The sequence below is a fragment of the Haemaphysalis longicornis genome, unplaced genomic scaffold (genome assembly GCF_048455015.1).
Source record: "Haemaphysalis longicornis isolate Haplotype H1 unplaced genomic scaffold, Haemaphysalis longicornis Haplotype H1 scaffold_2, whole genome shotgun sequence".
Lineage (NCBI taxonomy): Eukaryota > Metazoa > Arthropoda > Arachnida > Ixodida > Ixodidae > Haemaphysalis > Haemaphysalis longicornis.
The window spans coordinates 263640748-263663773 of record NW_027526295.1 but is presented as its reverse complement, the minus strand read 5'-3'; the positions used below and the strand labels follow the sequence as shown (position 1 = coordinate 263663773).

At 48.6% G+C, this 23026-nt stretch overlaps 1 protein-coding gene across 11 annotated transcripts; it reads right to left on the bottom strand.

Moving 5' to 3' along the window:
- Positions 1-93: 93 nt before the first annotated feature.
- On the bottom strand, positions 94-21237 carry Tm1 (tropomyosin 1). 11 transcript variants are annotated; one of them, XR_013322637.1, is made up of 10 exons: positions 21022-21237; positions 17178-17303; positions 10789-10922; positions 9178-9295; positions 7357-7427; positions 5891-5966; positions 5012-5074; positions 3901-3970; positions 2275-2407; positions 222-360 (listed from the first exon to the last, which is right to left on the bottom strand). XR_013322637.1 is itself a non-coding variant. In XM_077700484.1 (9 exons), the coding sequence occupies exons 1-9, from the start codon at positions 21133-21135 to the stop codon at positions 278-280; spliced, it is 855 nt and encodes a 284-aa protein (XP_077556610.1). In that variant the 5' UTR covers positions 21136-21230; the 3' UTR covers positions 94-277. The 11 variants fall into 11 exon arrangements, 7 of the variants coding, with proteins under 7 accessions (XP_077556610.1, XP_077556606.1, XP_077556604.1 ...); XR_013322636.1 differs by lacking the exons at positions 7357-7427; positions 9178-9295 and adding exons at positions 7619-7689; positions 9003-9120 and having other exon boundaries at positions 21022-21232; XR_013322635.1 differs by lacking the exons at positions 5012-5074; positions 7357-7427; positions 9178-9295 and adding exons at positions 4869-4931; positions 7619-7689; positions 9003-9120 and having other exon boundaries at positions 21022-21231.
- Positions 21238-23026: the final 1789 nt, after the last annotated feature.

Sequence of the window (23026 nt, the reverse complement as noted above, 5' to 3'; positions counted from 1 at the left end):
CAATGAGGGGGAGGGCAAGAGGGGAGAGGCACTATGTTCGCCATAACAAAGTAAAGAGAGAACAGGACAAAGAAAGTCGCTCCCTCCCGAACCTTCGGTCCAACAACATGGCACTGTATTGCCAACAGCTGCGCCTGTCCATCTGACAAACCCTGCCTCCCGCCGTCCCCCCGTTGGGCCCCAGGCGTCCTCGTCGTCTCAGCCCCCCTGCTGCTGCTGCTGCTGCGGTCGCCAGTGGTGGAGCAGCGGTGGAAACAACGGCGGTGCCCCTGCACACTTAGTAGCCCGTGAGCTCGGAGAAGGTCTGGTCCAGCTCGTCCGAGATGGCCTTGTACTTCTCCTTCTCCTGGACAAGCTCATCTGCACGGAGCCGGGGGAGCCACGCGCCGTGCGCTCTCAGCAATGCGGCCAACGCTCAAGAGCACCCCGGTGCTCAATGTTTGTTGCAGTGTAAAAGTTTTCCAAAGAACTAAAAAAAATTGCGCCAACTGTTCAACATTAATACAGTGAGCTTCAAGCTGACACAATCCTCAATACAATGAAGTGACGTGACCTGCATACCATCCTGCCCACTGAACACTAAGTACATTTACCCTCCACATATAGAATAGAGCAAATTTTGACGCAATGCCAATATAATGATGCCCCTGGCAATAGAATTGCTAAAACAGATGCAGCAGGGAATCTCTTGTTAGCAATGTCCTGTTCAGAAACTATTTTTTGCTAGCGCGAGTGACTTAACGCATCCCGGCGTAGAGCTGGCGTGCTTGCCAAAATGTCCTGTTAAGAAACTATTTTTTGCTAGCGCGAGCGACTTAACGCATCCCGGTGTAGAGCTGGCGTGCTTGCCAAAGCCAGCAATGCCAACTGTTGCAGACCAAAGCACTTGCCTAGGTACGCAGCTTACCTTCTTTATTGCCTCTTTTTTGTTCCACCTACAAGCTAAATATCTCTGTTTGCCATCACTCTTTCATGTCCCTGTGCTGCGTAATCAAGATGCCTCCCTTTATCTGCTTTTCGTGGCTTCTCTCTCCACCCTTTGTCTATAAGTGCAAGCTGCCACAGAAGGGCAATCCTCTTGCCTCAATCGGAAGCCAGGCGGCAAACACTTGTTATCTGCCAGAGTTTTATGACCTCCGTTTGGAACACAAAGGTTGCAAGCCTGTGATTACAACCCTGATAAACTGGTGAAATCTTGCAGACTTTTGCACTTGAGAGAGCTATCAATTAAAAAAAAAAAAAACACCCGAAACCTCTAAGTCGCTTTTGAACATCTGAATGGCTTGTGAATCAATCAGTATATGTTAGAAAAACACAGGTTTACAAGAAAGTAGTCAATAAAGAAAGAGATCTGTAATCTCAAAGTACCTTTTGAACATCTGACTAGTTTGTGGACAAATCAGTACAAGTTAAATGAGGTTTACACAATAAAAACCAAGGTGCCAGGTGTTACTTGGAGGATACAGCTATTTGTCCAACATTTGGTTTCGCACCTTTGACGAGAGATAAGCACATATCTCAGTGCACATTGCACTGCTGGAAATACCCCATCTGTCATTGACAATGGCACTCCCACCTTGGTATGGCAAGAATGTAAGGACACAATTAAAACGCTGCCATCACCGGCGTCTGCCGTTTCAAGGCATTGACTGTAAGGCCAATCAGTTAGGTTTTTGTTGCAGGCAATGTTAATTCACCACAAGCCTACACACCTTGTGTCAACACTGCAAGCCACCACATCTCAGGCACACACTCACACCCTTGCTGATAGAAGCCGACCACCAAAGAATGCACCAAGATACCCTGGGCAGGACAGCTGTGAGCATGCCATGTCCCTACCGCACCCTTGCTTGGAACTCTTCTGTGGACACCAGGGTCCTCGCTCCACCCAGACTACTCCACCCTGTTACTCTAACAGCCCCTTGGCATCAAAGTTGTGCCTCTACATTCACTGAATGTTACCCGTCGTGTATTCTACTATGATACATACACTACTCTGAATCCCCAACGGTTTGGCAATTCAGAGGTCCCTTTTAATTTCGCGCAGTCAACAAAAGCTACGTAAAGGGACAAAAGCGTGGCCTGATGACTGCAACGCTCCCTGTACTAAACACAGCATGCCCTGCAACTGCGCTGACAATTCCTGCACACACACCGTGAAATGCACACCCCTCCCTCATGCCTGGAGAGTCATCAAAGACAAGGTGCCACAATCCATTCCAAGGTCTAAGGGTAGGGAGTGGGGGTGTGGGGACGGGATGCGGTTAGTCACACCTGAACCGAGGGGGGAAGAAAGCGGTGGCAGGCAGAGCGGGACGGCCCGGTCACATGGACTGCAGGTCCTTCAGGGTGGTCTCCACCTCTTCCTGAAGCATGTGGTTCTTCTCGCGCTCCGCAAGCAGCTCGTCTGTGCCAACAGAAGCCGCCCTCCGCTGCTCAGAGGGACCCCCACACGCCCACCCTTGCACCCTTCCCCGCTCCACCGAGCCCAGCTCACGCACCACCATGCAACACGCCGCAGGGGAAACAGGCACCATTCTGCGAGGTCCAAGACCACTCGGGGTGGGAGGACATGTCACTCTTGGCTTCCACCCCGCTCCCCTCTCATTTAGGGGGGGCACAAACTGTGGCTCAATGCGGCTATCTCTATTAGAGCTAGAATGTTACACCTGTCCCCAGCGCTTGTGCACGTGGTGCCAACAAGACTTCTGACCAATACACGAGAGAAAAGCTGCACTAGTGTACTACGCAGCGAACCTTGTCACTACCACATTGAAGAGGCAACCACAGCTCTTTGTTATGGCCACTAGTTCGTGTGCACCTAGCATCTCTGGACATTGGGCTCATTTCTTTGCTCATATTAAATTTGTTGTTTGTGTATGAGGGGGATGCCGTACTATCATTTCCAATAATCAGGTGTCATTATAAGCCAATGCTGACACAATGCAGCCTATGGTACATGTGCTAGCCAGTTGTGTGTGCAACAAATAGCTAAACCAGTATTCCTCCAATGAGATGCATCTAGGATTTAATGAGAACAGAGCAAGCATTACCTGCGCACAAAGAGCGCCAACTATAATTCTTTGCTTTATTGCATTTCCGACTCTCATGACACATTAAATGTGCATACAACAAACACGTGCTTATAACCACATTGCCACACATATTTGTTGGAACTTTGCTTACAAACTTTGGTGCCTCTGGTAGCCTTTGGTTCCACGCTTCTGAGTCTGCCATACAAAGCAAGTATGACTGCTTTGGTACACAGGATCAAGTCGTATCTTCAGACTTAAAATCCATGTTTTAGTCTAAGGACCTTACCTCCAAGTCATTAAAGCTTTGTTGGAGACCTTGTTGTAAATGACATTAAATTACTTTTTAAATACACGGTTAAAAAATGAATTCCTATGCAGCACAGACTGCCGACTGAATCTGAGGACAGCACGGGTTTCCAACTAGAGCCGAGGTTCAGCTTTATGGTGGTCAACTGTGTGCAAAACTGATCAGAAAATGACACCAGGCCACTTTTCCCCACAGCTCTTGTTCACTGAAAAACCTCATCCAACACAGATGTATAATTTAGTGAGCACTAGTTACGCTAGCTGTGCCGCTTAACCATCACATCAACGCCCCATAGAATGGCCACCCCCAGATGACAGTAAATACCAAGCAGCTGTGGGGCGCGGCTCGCATAGCTTGCCCAAATTCTCGCTCACAAGCTGCCTGAAAAAAAGAAGACTGTACAAGCACACACACCACCCACTACCACTAGCACACTGCCCAATAAATAATGCCGTTCAGTGTTAATGTCTGCATGCACCATCAAGAACACCTTTCCACACTAGTTTCAAGGCATGCTGACCAAGTTTAGCATGCATGCCTTGGGTGGGGAATCCATACCTTCCAGTCTGTCCACTTCCTTCTGCAGCTTCTGCACTGACCTCTCAGCAAACTCAGCCCGGGCTTCAGCCTGTGTGCAGCATTAGCATCAGGTCAGAAATCTTCTTGTGCAAGCGCGCACACACAGCTAGAGCAAGGATAAGCAAGGCTAACATAACCTTAGGCTAACAAAGTCTAAATTAACACAACCTGAACTAACATAACCTAAGCATAACTGGTAACCAAAAGTTCAAAATTAGTGCTTGAATGGCACTTCTTGTTGTTTCTTGACTGAAGCTTACGCACTGAGTATAATGGATGCGAACGGTAATATTTTTCCACCTCGTTTTCTTCACAGGGAGAACCCAACAAATAGGCAATTGTGGTAAGATTAACCTCACAACAAAGATACATGGAGCTTGACTGGGTGGACTTTTAGAGCACTGTGGTAAAAAAGCCGTCGGTACTGTCTCAAAAAGCGGCAGCAAGTATAAGGCCCTCCATTTGGCCAATTTTGCAGCTATTGCAACACTAGGAGAGGAACTGCAGAGTAAAGAAACAAAGAGAGCAATCCTAATCAGCTGAGTGGCAAAGTATAATGAGTGCTGGGCTACGGGACAATGATCTGATAAATCTAGAACACAAGCAGACTGGGTGCGCCGACATGACAAAGCAGGACACACAAGGCTCCATCGCCAAGGATCTGAGACTACGGCAGCTCTAAGGGTGACTACAGGGTGGAACAGCCATTAGTAAACGGAAACCGTCACAGACAAGAGCACTGCGTTAGTCCACGACAGGGTGGGTGTCCGAGCCTGTGAGTAAAAATGATAGGGCCTAATCTACGTGGCGGATGACGGAGTCAGGGTGCAAGAAACGCCCTTTCTCCCTCCTCGGGGGAAAGGCACAGGGAGAGGAGGGGAGGAGGAGGTGGTCAAGAGGAGAAACGAGGGCTACAAGCGTTTGATGCTGGGGGTCCAGTGGCGTACCTCTTGCAGCCTACTGGTCATCTGCCGGATTTGGCCCTCGTACGTCTCCTCCTTTTGCAGGGCCTAAACCGTCCCGGCGCACGAGAACGGAGAGAAGAGAGAGACAACACGCGACGGAATTAGGACGCAAGGGCACACTTTACCTCCTTCAGTTTGGCGGTCATTGTGCTGATCTGACCCCCGTAGACCTCCTCACGCTGCTGGGCCTGTGGTTCACAACAACACAATCAGGCAGCTGGGCAACAACAAAAGAGGGAGAGAGAGAGCGGTCACAGCTAGCGAGGCCTTGGCGGTAACGACCCACACGGGCCCCCTTGCCAGGCAGCGTCCTGTACCGGAGCCGGAAACACCTGCGCCCACCGTCGATCCACCCTGGAGACTAGGTTATGCAGAGTGCGTACTGCAAGGCCCCGTAAGCTGGCAATGCACATACCCACAATGCAGTAAACACTGGTACTTCACACTTGCACACCTCCAAACACGGCCCCTAATTGAAACTACGCTGCAAGAACCCTTGCACACAACACAAGCATAAAAACTACATGCAATAACTAGAAAATCAAGGATCACACAGTTCTACATATCTACGGGCAGTTTTCTACTGTTACGTCGCAGCAAACCCTCGTTAATACATTGATAGGGCTGCAAAATAATAACATACCATTCGAGAAAACGTATTATTCAAATTTATATGTTGAACCACAAAAAAGTTACAGCAGCATTGAAGCTTCACGCGCAATATTTAGGAAAATGCCACGACTGGGAACCTATCAACAAGTTATACTGCACAAACCAGCTACATACATTCTCCTCCCCTACCAACAAAGTAGAACAAAGTAAGTATAACAAGACGTTCGGGTTCAATATAATTTTAGACATTCACCTCACAAGGACATGTTTTTCTTCCAATAATCAGAACATGAACTAGAAAAAGAAGGGGGAAGGGGGGGGGGACAGATGATGCCAGACAGAAAAGTCTGTCCCCTCTTCTTGGAATGCAAAGACATGGCCGGACACCTCACCTTCTCTTCGCTCACTTCCAGGGACTTCAGGTTGTTGCCCACGACACGCAGCTCCTCCTCAAGCTCCACAATTTTGCTGCACGCAGGGAAGCCACAGTTAGGGTCACGTCAACCTGCCCCGGATTTTGGCCCGATGGGCACACTGAATTGTGGTGGCTCCGAAACGCCGCGGAGACCGACCTTCTGCAACTTTGACAACGTGCTAAGGCCACCCCAAATCACACCACAGAGACTTGAAAATTTCAGAAATATGTGACCCCATTCGCAATGCTGTGCAAATGTATAGATGCCTCAGTTTAGCATGGAAACTGAAGCACAGCCAAATTAATTAACTGTAATTGCCAAGAATGAGTAAAACAAGCAGGCCAGCCACATGGTAAACAGAGTAATCTAAAGTTTAATTTAACCTAGCTCAGACACTTATTAACATTGTCCCAACAAATGCAATTCCTTTTGTAAAGCCATGTCTGCAGAAAAAGAACTTACAGCCATGTGTTCAAACTCCCACGCACATTACTGAAAACCATCTTATCTCATTCGCAATAACGTGTTGCTTAATGTGCAGTTGTTTACAGATGTGCAGTTGTTTACATCATCATTTCAACACCTCCTCGGAGCTTGAGCTCAGGGGCTTATAACATGCCAAAATCTAGTTACATTAGTAAATATACTAATAACGTAGTAATGACAAGTCCAGAATACAAGGAACCTCGCGGAGCATGAAGCAGCACACAGTACCTGCAATACAGAACACGAATGGGGTGACGGAAGAAAATTGTTCTACCACGTGGCAAGGCCTTTAGGTGTGCCCAGGGAATCACCCTCCCTACCAGGTCGCCCATATTTCGCTCACTTTTGTGTGCATGTCAATATCTAGCCCTCAACATAGAGGACGAAAACAAAATGACAAAGGCCACGCATGCAATAAACACACTCAAAAGGCTCCTTGGCATGCTGTGCAGGCACCAAGGCATTGTTACTAGGGAAAAATGCAAAACACAAACTATACCAAAGGCAAAGAGAAAAATGTGTTTTCCACCTTTTTGCACACGAGCCAGCTACGTAGTGATCCGCCCTGCACATTTAGGACTACAAGAGCTTGCCCCATAAGGCATGCACATTCTTCCCTTGCGGGTCCATGCATATTTGGGCCAGTGCTCCTTTACCTGGCTCGCATAGGTCAGCAGGGAACAGCTTGGCTGCTGCCACTGGGCCAGATTACAGCCCTGCCTGGTCCAACGCAAGAGACCTTAGTAGGCTAGACTGGACATCTCAATGGGGCCGTCAACCTTCCAATTATCAGACGCTGGTGAACAGCACCTCAATAGCCTGGCAAGAGTAAGGGGAGTAATCAAATCCTCCCCCCCCCCCCAAATTGGGCCTGCCAATCCTTTAAAGGGATGATTTCTGCCACCTGCAAGAGTTGAAAGGTGCCCGCACTGGGAGAAGAGAGGCGGCCAGCTCACCTCTCTCCCGTGGACGCCCTCTCTTCAGCTCTCTCCAGGTCAGCCTCCAGGAGGGCAATGCGGCGTGCCATCTTTACAACACATTGCACATGCGTCACACCAGGGCGGGAGGTGGGGAGGGGCAAAAGCAGAGCTGGTCAGTGGCGAGGCAAGGGTCACAACCGCAGCACCGCACACCACACTGTCACTGGGGGGGGCCCCGCAGGGGGGCGCACACCACACACGCTGGGCAGACACAATAGGGGCGTGCGGAGCCACTTACGTCTCACCAGTCTCTGCACGCTCCTCAGCGCGTTCGAGGTCGGCCTCAACCATGGCCAACTTGCGGGCCACCTGGGGTGGTGCGGCGACACAAGGAAGCTCTTCAGCAAAACTCCTCGGCACCCTCGGTCACGGCTTGGTGCTTATATCACCTTGTTCCCGAAAACGTGCTTGGCTCATGCTCTCTAAAGTACAGCTCCAACCCTCACACTCGGATCTGGCAACTTAGTAGTACATGTACCTTACAGAGCAACGAATAACCTTATTTGCAACAAGATAACCTGACAACAAAACTGAGCACCAGTGCCTTAGCAAGCGAGAAGCTGCAAAAATTCACAAAAATAAAAAGGACGCTCGCCTCTTCCCTCTTATGTGGCCTGGCATAGTTCGTCTATTTCACTGATTTAAGTGTGCTCAATCGAAGTGATGTGCATTCTGACGTCAAGTTAAAGCCTACGCTCTGCATCGCAATCAAAATTTGGAAACTGAGTAAACAAGTGCTATAATCACTCCAATTGCACACTGTTGTCATGCAAACAACAGACTTTCTGAGCATCCAGATTCTAGATTGCGATTAGGCAGCTAATCAAAACACACATGCAAGCTTAATAAACGCAGCATTCACACAAGTCTATGTTAACTTTAATATTATAAACCCACTACACTGAAACTACCGATGCTGGGAAGCCAGTGAACACAAGGCCACCATGGTTGGGTTGCAGGAAACACGGAGGCACGTGCAGAGTTAGTCAACGCAAATGTGTCAGCCCAGCCACAATAGTGAGCGCCCCTTGAAAACATTCTCAATTCCTCAACTACCAACTCTTGGAAATTCAGTATGCAGCAAATCAACCAAATTTAATAACTACAGCTGCGACGAGGCAACACATGCCCAGTATTCGTGAGGTGCCCCAAGGGTTGAAAACAACACTCAAAAGCCAGAGGGCATACTTGCGCCCTTTAGCTTTGTCACTTTAACACTGCCCTACAGTTAGCCCCAGCCCGAAGTCAGCTCACTTGTGCAAGGCACACTTACATGCCCAACTATGAGGACATGCAGCCAAAAACACACTACAGCAAGCTAACTGCACACGTCTAATGGCACGTCGACGATACTGGATCACCCGCCCCAGAAACTCAACAGATCCAGCCCAAACAGTGGGAGACCTGGGTTTGGGCCGTCCTTTCAGTGTGGCTCAATTGATAACACACACACGCCATGCTGTACGAGAGGCCGGCGTGGCCGCCAGGTTATTGTGTACGGGGTGCACAGTGTGCAGGCTGCGCGAGACGAGGGTGTACGTGGCTCGGTTAGAGGAGGGAAGCCGACAGGAGGGAGTCCCAGCAGGCCGGGCGGGTGGGCACACCATGCCTCTGTTCATCACCTCGTCGTATTTCCTGTCGGCATCCTCAGCCATCGTGCGCGCTTCCTTGAGCTGCCCCTCGAGGCCGTCCATGCGCTCTTCGTCCGTGATGCTCCTGTGCTCCAGCATTTTGCGCATGCTGTGCGCGGGGGGAGAGAGAAGAGGCCGGTCAGGGGGGCCGCCCGGCCGTGCTCACCTCCTCGTATTTCTTGTCCGACTCCTCGGCTATGAGGCGCGCCTGGCCCAGCTGGTTCTCCAGCAGCGTGATCCGGTCGTCCTCCATGTTGGTGCGGTTCTCCAGAGCCTTGCGGATGCTTGGCGGCCGAGGCAAGACACATGTGAGCACGGTGCGTCCTCTACGCCCCACCCCTACTTCCAAACCTGTGGGTAGCTAGCTCAGACAACTGGTATTTTTAAATTTTGTTTAAACACTAGTAGAACAGGATGAACTACATTTACGAGAACTTTTGAGGGCAGTAGGACCTGTATCCAAAGCCATTACTTTGAGAAGTGAGGACAAATTCTAGCTACACGTCAACTTAAAGTACGCTTGAAACTGATAAATGATAATTTCAGACACTGTACATTTACAATGCATTTAGTATAAGTAAAAAACACAAATGCAGCTAGTCTCAAACATAACTGGTTGGTTTATAATCTGTGGCTCAATCCTTTCACACCAAATGCTGCTTCTGTATGAGTAATGTCTACCCTTTTGTTCGCGGCAAGTCACCTTAATCTTTCATCTTTCAAAGCGCCCACATCAAGCACTGTTTAAATTGTGTTGCCCACAGCTTGCTGCAATTATATTTTGAGGCACTGGCATGGTTGACAGAGCTACAAATGCCACCAATAAATAAAAAAGAAATACTCAACTAAGCCTGTTTCCATTTCTGTTTTTGCCCAAATCTAAGGCAGCAATGCAACATACTCTGCCAGAATGAATGCAGCAAGCAAAGGTTCAGCAAAATGTGTTGTAAAAAGTCATGTGGGAAAAAACGATGAAAAGATTTTTACTCCAAATGGTGCCATGCAATAGCAAAAGCAAATGTTCTTCAATAAAATGTGTTGCAAAGAGCTTTCTGGGAAGAACAAAGAAACAAGTTTTATGAGCCAAATAGTGCCATACAGTTGCAAAAAGCAATTTTTCTGCTTGTCACATGCGATGAACTGTTGCTTCCTTTGTTTTCAGTTGTATTTAAAATATTTTTATCACGATCTAGACTGCATGTTATGCACACTGTAAGTGGTACACAACTTTTAAATCCAATTCAACTACTTATTTTGAATGAGTTCAGATGGCACGAGGCACAAAAGCAGTATCTTACTTTGCTTGAATGCTCTGTTTTCAAGAGTACCCATTTCCTTGTTCTTAATCTTAAATCAGCACAAAAACATAAGTTCAGAAAAGGAGGCTCAGGACAGAGTGGGCAAGGCTCACAACTTCAATCCTGCACTTGGAAACTTTGCTGTAAAGAATTACAGCATTCCAATAGGCATAATTAACCTAAGGGAAGGGCACAGGCAACATTAAAAAAATAGTGCTTTCATTTAGACTCAATGCAGACAGCCTAAGAATGGAGATGTAAGAAAAATTACCCAGCAGCTTAGCTCCCTGCTGCCACTATCGAACCCCGCCTCATCAAAATTTCCCGCTAAAGTCATGCCCGTTTTCCACAGCATACCTGCTCTTGCTCGTTACAAATGTACACAGTGCCACACGGGCCGCACGCATTAGGGCAATGGAGGTCCCCTTACTAGCTCGAGATTCTAACGAACCGATCCTCCCTCCCTGTCCGCAGCGTACCGTTCGCTTTCGTCAGCCGCCTGGGAGGCTTCTTCCAGTTTCTGGGTGGCAATCTTGAGTCGTTCCTCAGAGCGTTCCAGGTCCTCCTCCAGCAGCTGGATGCGGCGGTTGTGGGCAGCAACCTCCGCCTCAGCCTGCACAGGGGAAGCACACGAGCCGCTCGACAGTGGACACCGACAGAGGCACTGCCGGCTCACAGCACGCGCAGCAGAGGGGACAATGCCGCCCAAAAACTAGGCCACGGTGGGAAAATTAACAGAGCTTATTGTGCACCAGGTGCAAACAAATGCACTGTAATTTTGAGCGCAGCAAAATGAGCCCCAGATGCAACGCATTTGTGTCTGCACTGAATATGCAAATCATATCACAACTCTGCTACTACACCATCTCGTTGCAACACCGATGGTATGTAGCCCATCTTTCAAACCATAGAGGAGCACAACCTTAGTCAAGCATCCTTAAGTGAAGTGGGCTCTTATCGATCTTCTGAGTCATGCAAAGGGGCTGCATGCCGTACTCGTTCAGGAGGGTTGTGTGCGTCATCCTTTCAGCAACGAAGCAGGCCGAGTCAATGTGCAGGGCCCAGAAAGGTACACCCTCCGACCTCTGGATTCCCTCAAGTTCCCTTGCAATTTTTGCCTGCTTTTAACATTCTTACCTGCACTGATGGTGATCAATATTCACATGCACTAACCATTCTTGGTGTGTGCTCTTACCCACAAACACTTTTTTTTTTTTTTTTTCACAAATTAAAGCCCAACAAGTAGCACAAACATTAGGAACAAACAAACAAATGGCATAAGCACTGCTAGCTTGGCTATGATAAAATGTGGGCTGTGGGCCGAAATGTTTGACATACTGAAAGGCAAGTTCATTTTTGCAAGAGAAGTCTGTTTGGTAAAAACCAGCTTCACAACAATTTGTTCTCAAAATCCAATTTTGGGGGTTTATGTACCCAAAGCAACACTTGGGCTATAGGCTATGAGGTGTACCACAGTGGAAGGCTACATATTAATTTATATCACCCGGGCATCTTTATAAGCACTGAAGTTTCAACCCTTAAACACCTCTGTAATGTGCCTCAATCACAAAAAGAGTTCAGCCAGCTTGCTGCAATAAGCTTCATTTTGCGCACCACAGGAATACCAATAAAGTTCTTGATCTACAACTGTCATTTAGAACCTTTTAACTACTTCGAAAAACAGGGTTTGCCCTAAATTCCTTTCGTTGCTGTGCAGCCACATACGGAAAAGTCTTTTTAGCTAGAGTGACATCCTTACAATTTTTTTTGTTAAAGGCACACCGATTTAAAAGAATTACAAGCAATGTGCAATAAGCACTTCGGAACTTCTCATTTTAAAACAGAAACTAATGATTTACAATTGTCAATACAGCAGAAGAGATTCGTGAAATCTCCCATGCACTCAATTAACTGGTATGGGGAAAAAATAATAAAGAGGTTTGAAAACAGGCCAGTTAAACAGTATTTCATCAGCTTCTGAAGCCACAATTAGGAACAAAGGTATGAAGATAGTCCTGCGATAACTTTATTGATAGCTACCTTCAGCCCAACCCTGCATCAAATCGGTCCAGCAGCAAGGCTTTTATGAACGACAGAATGGTAAGGCAGCTGGCACCCTCAGGACGGGTCAGAGCCCGTTCCAATGTTTACTAGTAGGGAAGAATTCACAATGGACGCCTGTGATGTGCGATATACACCCCAAGGATTTTTTCATGTGCACAATGTTTTCCAATGAAATGTGAGCGAGGGCACCCATCGGTTTTCCAGATGCAGAAAAGTGCCTATAACCCTTACCTGTCATCTTTTCCAGTACAAACATTTTTTTTCTCTACTCTGTGGTTAACAGCTAGATGTTTTTTATGTTTACCACATTCTTTTTTATATGAACCTAGGCGTTTACCTTCCCGAATACTTCGAAAATTTAAAGAATAAGGATAGCAAATATATTTATTATTAGCGAATATCTTCATTTGCGATTCAAGTTTTATGACATGGAGCTCACAAAAATGGCAAAAAATGCATTTCTCGAACTGTTGTGCAAGGCAAGGCTGGTTTTCATAAAGAGGTAAAACCTTACACACAAGTCATAACTTATAAAAATGTCCCTTACCATTTTACTTTTTTTAACGACTTTCTCAGCATGTGCATGATGGCTAACAGTAGGTTAATTTTACCTGGATCAGCAGGATGAGAGGACATGCTCATACGATGTCTGGAAAGCCACAATAAAACTTGAACTTGCTCTCAGTCAACGCACACCGGCATAATCCGACAGCTTAGCGCATTCCTGCGGTGCCAGCGAGTCACTCAGCCAAACAACTTGGAAATATTTTACGTAACAGTGCGTAAAAACCGCCAGGCATTCCAGACACGATATCAGTCATGACTCAGCGTGAGCTTCGGGCAATACAAAAACGTGGAGGCGACGAGTTAACAATCGTGGGCCGATCTATCGTTCCGGGTTCTTGCCCTTCGCGACAGCTTGATGCGACCTCGCCACAGCGGGCGGAGTACTTTCGCGACGTCTCAGGTGTGGACTGCTGGCGTTTTTGCTTAACGGTCAACAACCACAAGCTCTCTTCAAGCTACTGCCTCGGCACCGCGGTGTACGAGTACGCTCTAGCATACTTCTTACACAGTGATCTGGATGTATAAACGGTTGTCTTAAGTAGTACTATTTTAGGAACGCGTTCCTACTTGTACTGCACCACGCCTCGTCGCGCACGAGGAATGCCGCAAGTTTGCTGACTAACGTTCACAACAGGCGTCTGCGGGCCTGCGGTTTGGAACGCAACGACGCTGCAAACCGGCCGGCCACAAATTCCGGGTCGAATATACCTCGAGCGTCGAAACCAGCTTCGGCCAGGGGGAAGGGGAGGGAGGGGTGAAGCGCCGGCCACGGCTGTCCACCGCCGGTAGCCAGTGGCCATTCGATGCTATCGAAACACTTTAATTTCCCCCGGCTTCTTTCTTACTTTCTTTTCACGCCAGAGCAATGTTTCGCTCCTCCAAGGTCGCTCAGACTAGAACGCCGCACCGGAGGCCCAGCGGGGAGCGGCAGTCGGAAGAGAGCTTGGAATGCGCGGCAGCTACGCACACAATACGCAACCACTACAAACATGCCAGCCTCACTCGCACGATGTGTAGAAACTACGGCACGACCGTTGATCGCAGAATGGACAGGGCCCTGAATTGAGAACGGCTACACGATCGTTTGCGTAATGTGGGCTGAAAACTTGTCCCTTATATGGCTTCGGATAAATAAAGTTGCGCACACGCGATGTGTCCGCAAACGCGCGAGGTGAACTTTCATCGCGGCGTACAAGTGCCGACAAAAACATTTCAAGCGACGCTGAGCACCATGCTCTGTTCAATGCAAGTTTGCCACTCACTTCTTCACGACGCCGGATTTCGTCCATCACCCGTGATTGTGCGTCCTCTGCTTGCTCTTTGGCGGTCTCCAATTCGTCTTTCATGGCCCGCATTTTTTTCTTGAGCACTTCTAGCAAAGTGCCCTGCTGGACGGCGCTCATCTTGACTGCTTAGGTTCGCACAACGAAATACTGACAACTGGGTGGGGAAAGATTCCCGCTACAGGCCTAACGTGGACGAAGTCGCCGAGCGGCGCATGAATACAAGGTCGCAATGGGCGAGGCCATCGGCGTAAAGCGGTCCGACGATGCGTGCAATGCGCTCCGAGAAAATAAGTGCTCGGCATAGAAGTTACATTAGTCATGGCTAAACTTCCTGAAGCTTAGGAACACCCATACAAGGAATAGTCAACTAACAGCCTTCACACGTAGCAGCTCTTTAATCTCACTGGTATAGCTCTTACATAAACTCTGAAAACAAAACTCTCGAGTTTTTTTCTTTGTTTAGATATCGGTAAGTGTACTTGACAGTTTCAGGTTACGGTTTGGCGGGATTTTTAATTGTTTATGTGACATCCTTTCGGCATGCGCACAGTTTACATCAGAGCGTCTGCCTTTTTAAGCGGATTACTTGACCGAGCCACCTCCGCACGAACGTAAAACCCCCTTTAGAATATAGGAACATTCTCTTTTGAAACATCAGATCACCCGCATTAAAATAGGTGGGATAACTTACTAGATGGGGCTATAATTTTTCACGATGCCCAAACGCGCGAGCAAAATGTGCAGTTGCAGCCTGAAACGAATAAATAGTTAGCTGCCGTTTAAATTAGGCTCATGAGAGTTGGGGAAAATTTCGCCTGAGGCGTATCTCGAGTAACATTTTTGGGAAAGCTACAAAACAGGGCAACGGCCTTAAACGAACTAATGACCATAGAGCCTTTAATTATCATCAATACTTACCGATTAGGCTGCTAATGTGAAAGAAATTAGATAAAGTGTTCGTGTCGTCTGGAGGACGCAGCCTATTTTTCATAGACTCGAAACAACCTGAAGGCTCATACAGCTGCTGATAGGATTCTCGAATTGTAGGGCCGCTTTATGGTCCGCTGTGAACTATTCTAACCACGCTTCCAATGTTTGGAACGCTCTCGGGTACGCTCATTCAATCTTCGGGACTTTACCGACCTCTACAGGGAAGTGTTACTCGCACTTTAGTCAGCCAAATTGTAGCGCATAAAATAGGCTCGTGTATTCCCGGCATCCACTTGGATTTGAATTGAAGCGAGTGGGTGGAAATTGTCGAAAACGCACACCAGTTTCCTGTTCGCGACTATTTATAGGAAGGATTTGCCGTTTTATGTTCAATATTTGTAGCGCGGGACTTTCTCGTAAATTACGCGAGCGAAAAACTCGTGCAGGTCGTTACCGGGGCAGCAACGGGTTTTCCAATATAATTAACGTTGGCGAGACATGCCTATTTGGCCAAATTAATCGGGAATGGCCAGTGTGGAGTTAATGTCAGAACAGTGCCCTGGCACCTATAGGAAGCCACACTGCCATCACTGGAAGTTAAACAAGAATTATCCGTCATGAATTCCCATCAGGCAATTTTGCCGTACAATATATAGCAATTATCATATAGATATATGTGAAGATTGTCTAATAAGCTATCTGTGACTTTTTACCACGGGATAATTATTTGTAGGTCTAGTCTCAAACGGGGGAGGAGCATAGCCGCATTGTGCCCGAACGCCACTTTTCAAGCCCCTCCCCCCACCCCGTTTTTTGGAAGGAGCCTAGAGAGCAGGTACGCTGAACGAATAATTATTTCAGGGATCACACGAAGCGACCACGTGTGGCCCAGGCGGCGGAGGATAACTTCCTGCAGTGTCAATTTCTCCGAGCACCTTTGCGCAAGCACGCGTCTGACCAGCACGGCGCGCTCGAGGAAAGTGTTGGGAACGAGCTCCAGGTCATCGTCAGTGTGTCCTCCGTATACGTAACTTAGTCCGTCCCCGTCCGCGCACTACATATCTCTGCGGCTTCAATAGATACATCTAGGGCCAATGGAGACGACCGCCCGGTGCGCGCCAGCCCTTATCGGGCCATCGCAAGCAGGTTTGGGGCGCTGAAGAACGGAAGCCGCAGCAGCGCGGCCGGCGTCGACGCGGGCGCGAACCGGGTCCACGTGCGCGTGCCCGGTCGCGTTCGTCGCCGCAACCTCGGCGTGAAGAACGGGGCGCCTTTGTGCATCGGCACACATACGGCTCAGGGTCGCGACGCGGGGAGCGACGCACGCGACGCTGGAATGCAAATGGCGCAAAGCACATCGTTCAAGAAACCCTCGCACAGCGCCGGCGTCGCGTGGCCAGCGTGCCGCGTAGTGTCATTCCTGCGGCATTGCGCCACATTCGGAAGAGCCACAGCTCTGCGTGTCAACCACGCCAGAGCTCTGGCTGTCCCGAGGGCGCACCGCTACTCGCGTCCTCTTCGATTATAGGACACACCGTGGACTGCCCGGCGTTCGTTTTTACACACAGTTCGTAGACTACTCTAGTTCGAGCACGCCTTTATCTCGCGTACCGTAAACTCACATGCGGCATTGCTGCTTCCTAGAGTGCCTGCGCATTCCCTTGGAAACGTAGCGATATTGGGGGTTTTTGCAGGGTGGCGTCCGCACGAGACCCGTGGGCGTCGCTGTACATCCACCATAACGGTAAAAGGCATTCACTTCCCAGTGTCCTTTTTTATTATGCTGGTATATGGTCAGACAGCTGCATAAAGAAACCAATCAGCCACCGCATGGCCATCAACATTTGTGTATGCTGGGGAACCATACCAAGACGAGAGTAATATTGTTCAACCCCCCGGTGATGCATGCGGTTGATGTTGTTTCTGCACCACGCGCTGTCGTGTCAGATGCGTAATGCGACGCTTTCAAGCCTGCTGGAAGGGGAAAGTGGTGCACGGGTGTATGTACACTTCATACTCACGGCCTGCAGAGCCTTGTCCTTCTCCTCCAGCTTGCTGTTGGCCTGAGACAGCTGCTCCTGCACCTGGTCGAGCTCATTCTCGATCTGCTGGATCTTCTTCTGCAGGCTGCGAACCTCCTCTTCAGCCTGCGGAGAAGGGGAGCGAGGAGCGGTCAGCCGACGACACTTCCACCCGATTCGCGTCATCCCAGCTCAGTACGATGCTGCTGCGGCGTTGCTTGTTAATGATGATGATGATGTTTATTGTCTACGCTTCGCTTCTTTCCTACTGCACGTACAAGCGCACTCACGAGCACGAGCGTAACCAGCAATAGCGACCCTTGGAAAACATAATGAAATCCCTATCTATCTGAGTGTGTATGCGCTGCTTTGGGTGTCTCAACATGAACAACTATTGTAGCTTTTTCGGATACTTTCGCCTGCATCCTCCACGTACTCGCACACATTGGCTGGGCCTCTGAGTCTAATTGCACCCAGGGGCAGATTAATGTAAGCCATGCGAGCATTCGCGTATTCGTGAAAGGAGAGAGTCCCTTACTTGTCGTCTGCACCGATATACTACATGAATTTTTAGCTGTGAATCCGTGATTCCATGTGCTCGACTGTAATCGTCGTAAATGGCTATAGCTATAGTCGAGAATTCGAAAAGTTGTAGTTAAACCACTTTGCTTGCACTATGTTAAACAAATAAAGCTGCAAAATTCAATTATTATATTGTGAATACCTGGCTAAGGTTGTACGCAATGTTGCTAGTATTTGCTAATAATGTTGCTAGCAATGAACAAGCAACTTGAATTAAACATACGCAATAACAAGACACTGCAATAGATTGATTTAAAACCTGCCGTAAAGGACGATTCCGGCTTGCTTGGTTTCTGTTTTTTTTTTTTTTGCGTTCTTTTGTTCCAAACAATGTTTCATGGCCATTTGATTCACACAGGCTGTGGCCTTGCGGATGAAACAGTTAATCTTGCGCCCTCCGCAAGGATAAGGATATAAATGTGTACCTTTGTATACAAAAATCGTCTTACCGCAATTAGATGTTAATGGCTATGTGTATGCTTTTTGTAGCTGCTTTTGTTCTTGCTTGAGGTACACACTTGAATTATTATTCATAATCTTAGTAGATAGTTTGAAAATAAAGCGGGGATGGAAAAGCCATCCGAACAAAAGATTAAAGGTGTACTCGTGGAATTATCTTACAAGAGCTATTCGTGCTGCAACTCACACCGCGAACTTTGATTCATCTGTACACGTAATATCACACAGCACAAGGAAGCTATTGCACATATGTATCACGCACGGCAACCAGCTAACATGAGCAGTACAAATTGTGTGGTTATGTAGCAGTTACGTTATACTTGAGACTGCTTTCATACTTTATTTAGCCATACCAATTGTATTCTTACAATGTTTGATGAACCTGCGTGCAAGGGTACCAAAAGTTTCAGTTTATAAAGGTAGCTAAGCCGTTGCCCTTTTCCGTATCGAGCACAGTGTTGACAGGAATATTGTGCGCTCCAGATATAGGGGGGAGGGGCTGTGTTCTGTTTCAGCGTTATTGAAGTGATCGTAAACAGGGGATGGTGTCCACAGACCTAGCCATAAGATATGCTTTTTGTTTGTTGGGGAGAACCTCAACCCCAGACTGGACGGTGGCCGTTACCGGTCATGTGACTCATGTATACTGCATTAAATTACAGCTGTCATATGCTTAAATTTAACCGATTAACTTTATGGGCTCTTGAATACAGACGACACGAAACAAGAGCTCTCTGTTTGTGTCACTAAGACAAGGGCACCTCGACAGATTTTGTTCTTTATACTGACAGGGACATAATATCTGTCAGAAAAATAATTTGCGGTAATTTAAAATGCTTTAGCTTCGCACTGCTGTGCTTTAGTTATGTGCTGAATGAATCCGATATAAAAATATATGACACTAGGGAGAGAAAGAATCTTTAGAATGGCATTCCGTGTCTGAGCCATTTCGCGGCAGAACGTTTTTGCATCCTTGGTTTCACCTGACATCTTTCAATTAAAGCCGAATCATTTTTTTTAAATCCATCCTTGTGGAGGCATTATGAACACTTTAATTAATGTGAATTGGTCGAAAAGAAACAGTATTTACTGCCTGAGCTTTCTGCACCAAAGTCACCATCAAGGTGCCGTAACCCCGGATGCTCACAACGCTCGAAGTTTCGGTGCACTCGCTGCGACGCTTTTTTTGTTTTGTTTAACTTCCTCAAGAAACTGCTTCAAGCAGTTTATTAGCTAGAATTTCCAGCTGGAGAACTGTCCTTTCTTTTATTGCGCGCAATATGTGATTTTTTTTTTCGTGCACTGAATCCCGGTGTGCAATATATTGCACAAGCCATGGTAGGCCAACGCCACATTTTACACCAATAAAACTTTTTTATTGTAATTTTCTGGGTCCAATGGGCTTAAGTACACGTTTTCTTCTACTACACGCGGCAGGTTGCTAGTCGGGTCTCACGAGGATATACATGCGCCATTTAAAACCCGCCAGCGCTGCAGCCAGATAAAACGCGCGCATAAACTGCCCCTGTTCCCTCTAATTTATTGGCAGGCTTACATGCACTAATGCATGTTGCGCAATTTTTTATTTTATTTTGGAGTTGTGGGTGTGTGTGTGTGTGTGTGTGTGTGTTTGGGGGGGGGGGGGGTCGGGTTGGCGGGAGGAGCTTTTTAACCGCAACGCAGCAAAGACGGTGGGCACTAAACAGATGTCAGCACTTTGATCAGAAATGATAATTATTTGGCATTTAGTGAAGGAGATACAGATGTAGTCAATTGCCAGAATCGAAATTGTTGGGCATTTAGAGCAGAGGAGCCAAACTTAAAGTCAAGCGTCAGAGTTGACGAGTTTGCCACTGAAAACCTAACTGTTCTGTTTATCTGAGCGCTTGTCCTCCGCAGTAATCAAGTCTCTCTCACGAAACAATGAAGGCGAGGCGCCGTCGAGTCTAATTGCAAGAACACAGCTATCACTGATTGCTTCTCCCGGCGTATTCATCCCAGGGGAGGGCATGTGAGCAGCGCGCCGGTGACGTCACATCCGGCGCACGCTGCATGCCGGGAGAACCCGAAAAGGTACTTGCCGCGCCGCGTGCCCATGTTTAGGTCCGCGGCGCCGGATTTAGAAGTTCCGAAATAGACCCGAAGGACTCTGGACCACGGCTCGGCCGCTCTCCCGCCTCGGTCTGCCACTTTAGGTTGGGACGACGGGGATCATTCGGGGCGAGGGCACGTCTAGCTGCCAATGATTCTGGGCTACCTGGACGTTTACCTTAACCGTCTCGTCTTTTGCCGCTCAGCATTATTTTGATTCTGACCACTAGGTACTCAGCCGGAGCCTACTACCGGCGCTCGAGTAATTTCTTTTTGCTGTCTTAGCGGCGAACAGTTTCCATATTAGTCACTGGGCATTGAAATAGTCTTTCGAGATAATTTACTCTGCTATTTGGATCACGATATATTAATGCAATCTTTAACCTAACATGCGTTCTTAGCGTAAATAATAATGCGAGCATTGCTGTGTTCTGGATGATCTGATCAAAATGCCAGTCCTTCGCTATAATTGAGAGACTCATATATATCTATACTTGTACTATTTTATGGTATATAGGTACAGTATTTTTAGTTTAGGCTCTGTTGTACAATTTTACGAAACAATGGCGAGACAGCTGAGGGGGCAGCCGAATGGAGGGAGTTGACGTCGAAAGATGCGCGACCCCGTGCCCTGCACTGTTTTCCCGGGAGAAGCGGGAGGCGCGCACTTGGGCTCGCGCAGTGCCGGCGCGCGTCCTGGAGGAGTGCTTACCTTCTCGGCGCGCAGAGCGGCATCCCTGGACTGTTGCTCGGCGGTCTCTGCCCGGTCGACGGCATTATCCTTCTCCAGCTTCATCGCCTGCATCTTCTTCTTGATGGCCTCCATCTTGGCTGTTTTTCGGGTTGGCTCGCTGAGCACTGAACGGAGCTTGGACCACTCGTTGAGAACGCCCTGGGACGACTGGAGTCTAAACGCCGAGCGGACAGTTCCTCGGAGTCTTGGGGCCGCCGCGGGCGCCCCCTGCCGGCCGCCCACGTCACGCGGTTCGAGTTTCCTGCCCCTCGGCCTCCCGCGCGACCCGTGCCAAATATGGCACGGCCCGCAGGATGGCGGAATGCACGCTTGCGGCCGCAGCAGCCGCCTCCTGCACTCGGCACTAGGACCCGCTGCGGTCTGCGCACCTCGAACCACCGGTCGACAACCGCACGCCTCCACCCGCGCACTCCAAGCGTAACCTTGTCCTCCGACTCGTTGTCAGGACGACGCCTCCTCGCGCGCTGCATCAACGGCCCGCCGTACCATGTCTGTAAATCTTGATCCTCGCGCGTGGTCAGCCAGGTACGACGCGGTCTTAATCGGCCCATTAGTTTCTTCCATTGCTATGCAGCGTGTCTACCTGCCGCTTGACCACGGTGACTCTTGAGCCGTTGCCATCGGTTTCTTGGTCTCCAAGAAGGCACAGAATTCCTGTTTTCTCACGGTCGGTTCTCGGTGTGCCCCTTTCACGCAAATGTTTTAAGCAAGTGAGATAGCAGAATCCCTTCCTAAGACTGTCCACTTGTACAATTTGGCATACTGACAGCTACTGATAATCTCGGTATTTTGTCGCGCTGTGATTTCGAGAATTAGGCTGTTACGTTCTGCGAGCTTTTTGTGCAAAAAAAAAAAAAAAAAGAGTTCCGGACATGGGTTTCTTTTAGGCTTTCCTTCGAACCAGCTAACATTTTACAAGCGCCGTTTAGCTTAGCTCCATGGCGCCCTTTACTTCGCAAGAGCCCTATTCTTTTGTCCCACCGTTAGTTGATGCCGGGGTGTCGCGTTTAATCTTATTGCGTGTTTTGGGAAGGGCGTCGTTATCACCGCCTCCTTTTCACGGACACATAAGCTACGTTTACTGATCCCAAACTAAGTATATATCTGTACCGTTCTTTGTAGCTTCAGCTTATCATTTTCAACAGTTGTTTTAGATGTCGATTCAAACTTAACGGGACGTCAACTGAAACTCGTCCGGTTCTTCCTGCCAGCGGTAGCCGTGACATAGCGGCGCAAGCGTCGAGCTTACTAAGCGTGCCGGCGCAGCGCGTGAGCGATCGCCCCTCGAGGTAAACATGTGGTCTGCCGATCGGCGGAAGGGGAACCGCGCGGATGTTTGAATCCGCCAGCCCGCGGTCTTCCTCTGCTGTGAGCGCTATCTCTTCCTATGCAGACGCACCACATGCGCAGCGACACCCGAAGGTCACAGCACGGGCGCTGCTACGGAAGGGCCTACGTTCTATTTCTGATACGACTACTACCAACAATGCTCACCTAAATTGTTATTTTTTTTTCTTCTGGATTCTGGCCCATTATTTTTTCCGGATTCCTGAGCTTCGACTGCGCAGATATTGCGATGCCACCGCTTTGCCAGCACAGCGAACATTCACCCGCCGCGGTGTTTGTTGCTAGGGCGTTGCCCTGCTGAACAGGAGGACGCGGGTTGGATTTCCACCCTGCGGCGGCTGCTTTTCATACGGCGACGAATAACGGAAACGTTCGCGTATACAAACAAACCCGCAGCCCTTCTCTACACTGCACCTCATGACCCCACCCGCCGCGGTGGCTCAGTGGCTAAGGCGTTGCGCTGCTCGATTCCCGGCCGCGGGTTCGATTCCCGGCCGCGGCGGCCGCTTTTCTGATGGAGGCGAAAAGCAAAAACGCCCGTGTGTACGAGATTTCGGCGCACGATAAAGATCCCCAGGTGGGCAAAATTAATCCGGAGCCCTCCACTACGGCGCGC

Excerpts from the sequence above, each read along its gene's own strand:
- Tm1 (XM_077700480.1), bottom strand. The coding sequence starts at position 21,135 with ATGGAGGCCATCAAGAAGAAGATGCAGGCGATGAAGCTGGAGAAGGAT. Across the intron at positions 10,923-17,177 it reads AGGACAAGGCTCTGCAGGCC|GCTGAGGCGGAGGTTGCTGC; the intron begins GTGAGTATGAAG and ends TCCCCTGTGCAG. Across the intron at positions 7,428-9,177 it reads CGGACAAGAAATACGAGGAG|ATGGCACGCCGCATTGCCCT; the intron begins GTGAGCACGGCC and ends TGTGTTGTAAAG.